The sequence below is a fragment of the Hyaena hyaena genome, unplaced genomic scaffold (genome assembly GCF_003009895.1).
Source record: "Hyaena hyaena isolate Hyena2069 unplaced genomic scaffold, ASM300989v1 scaffold_663, whole genome shotgun sequence".
NCBI classification, from domain to species: Eukaryota; Metazoa; Chordata; class Mammalia; order Carnivora; family Hyaenidae; genus Hyaena; species Hyaena hyaena.
In genome coordinates, this window is record NW_024081296.1 from 874,751 (window position 1) to 876,358 (window position 1,608).

The 1,608-nt window shown below is 39.9% G+C and overlaps 1 protein-coding gene across 1 annotated transcript; it reads left to right on the forward strand.

The window, feature by feature from the left end:
- The first annotated feature begins 341 nt into the window (after positions 1-341).
- LOC120220016 (olfactory receptor 9K2-like) lies at positions 342-1,355 on the forward strand. Its single transcript, XM_039216971.1, has one exon. It carries the CDS (start codon positions 393-395, stop codon positions 1,353-1,355), a length of 963 nt encoding a protein of 320 aa, XP_039072902.1. The 5' UTR covers positions 342-392.
- The last annotated feature ends 253 nt before the right edge of the window (positions 1,356-1,608 follow it).

Consider the following 1,608-nt stretch of genomic DNA (forward strand, 5'->3'; position numbering starts at 1 on the left):
AGATTACATGTAGCTCTTGTATTTTAGGTTACATTCTTATTTTAGGTTAAGATAATTATTTAATGATAAATATATTAGGAATATGAACTCAAAATGTGACTAACATTGGCCAATATATTATGTTACTTTCTTGGTAAAGACTCAGCAAAATTATGATCTAGAATACAATAACCCATTAACTTTTTTCGCTGATTAACAGAATAACAGTCTCATGGACCTAATATTATCTAATCCAAATTCTTGATTCTTCATGACACAACATGGCTTTATATGCAATGTTTAATTAAGATATAACTAATTTGTTTTACATTTAGGAAGTATTGGTGTCACTAGAAACAAAGCCCAGATTTCATTTGTTTGTTTTTCCTTGTGTCTCTCAGCAGGTTTGTGCCATGAATGACAGGGGGACAAACAATCACTCTGAAGTGACCGACTTCATCCTTGTAGGCTTCAGGGTCCGCCCAGAGCTCCACATTCTCCTCTTCCTGCTCTTTCTGCTGGTGTATGCCATGATCCTTCTAGGGAATGTTGGGATGATGGCCATTATCATGACCGATCCCCGGCTGAACACACCAATGTATTTCTTCCTAGGCAACCTGTCCTTCATTGATCTCTTCTATTCGTCTGTCATTGCCCCCAAGGCTATGATCAACTTCTGGTCTGAGAGCAAGTCCATCTCCTTTGCAGGCTGTGTGACGCAGCTCTTCCTCTTTGCCCTCTTCATCGTGGCGGAGGGGTTTCTCCTGGCAGCCATGGCCTATGACCGCTTCATCGCCATCTGCAACCCGCTCCTCTACTCTGTCCAGATGTCAGCGCGTCTCTGCACCCAGTTGGTGGCTGGCTCTTATCTTTGTGGCTGCTTTAGCTCAGTTCTTTTGACTAGTGTGACATTTACTTTATCCTTTTGTGCTTCCCGAGCCATTGACCACTTTTACTGTGATTACCGTCCACTTCAAAGGATTTCTTGTTCTGATATCTATTTTCTTAAGGTGATTTCTTTTTTCTTATGCAGCATTATTATTTTGCCTACCATAATAGTCATTATTGTGTCCTATATGTATATTGTGTCCACGGTTCTAAAGATAAGATCCACTGAGGGACGGAAGAAAGCGTTCTCCACTTGCAGCTCTCACCTGGGAGTCGTGAGTGTGCTGTACGGTGCTGTGATTTTTATGTATTTCATCCCTGACAGATTTCCTGAGCTGAGCAAAGTGGCCTCACTATGTTACACCCTAGTTACTCCTATGCTGAATCCTTTGATTTACTCTCTGAGAAACAAAGATGTCAAAGAAGCTTTGAGAAAGATTCTGGGGAAAAAGATACTTTTATTTAATTCTGTCTTAACAGTGACATAACTGAAAGGCAGGGGCATTATGACAACCTGAAGAGGGATTGACACAATGAATGTACCCAATGATTTTGAAATGTTTAATTTTAGAAAGTCTATTTATTTGAATCCCATGTGCTTACAGCTGAAGGACACATTTGGACTACATTTTGCCTGGCTGTTGATTTTGGGTGGAATGGCTTTCTCTGTACTTCATCTTCATTTGAGTAAAGACAATGATTGCCACATAATTTGACTTATGGGAAATATATTTCAAGTTT

Excerpts from the sequence above, each read along its gene's own strand:
- LOC120220016 (XM_039216971.1), top strand. The coding sequence starts at position 393 with ATGAATGACAGGGGGACAAACAATCACTCTGAAGTGACCGACTTCATC.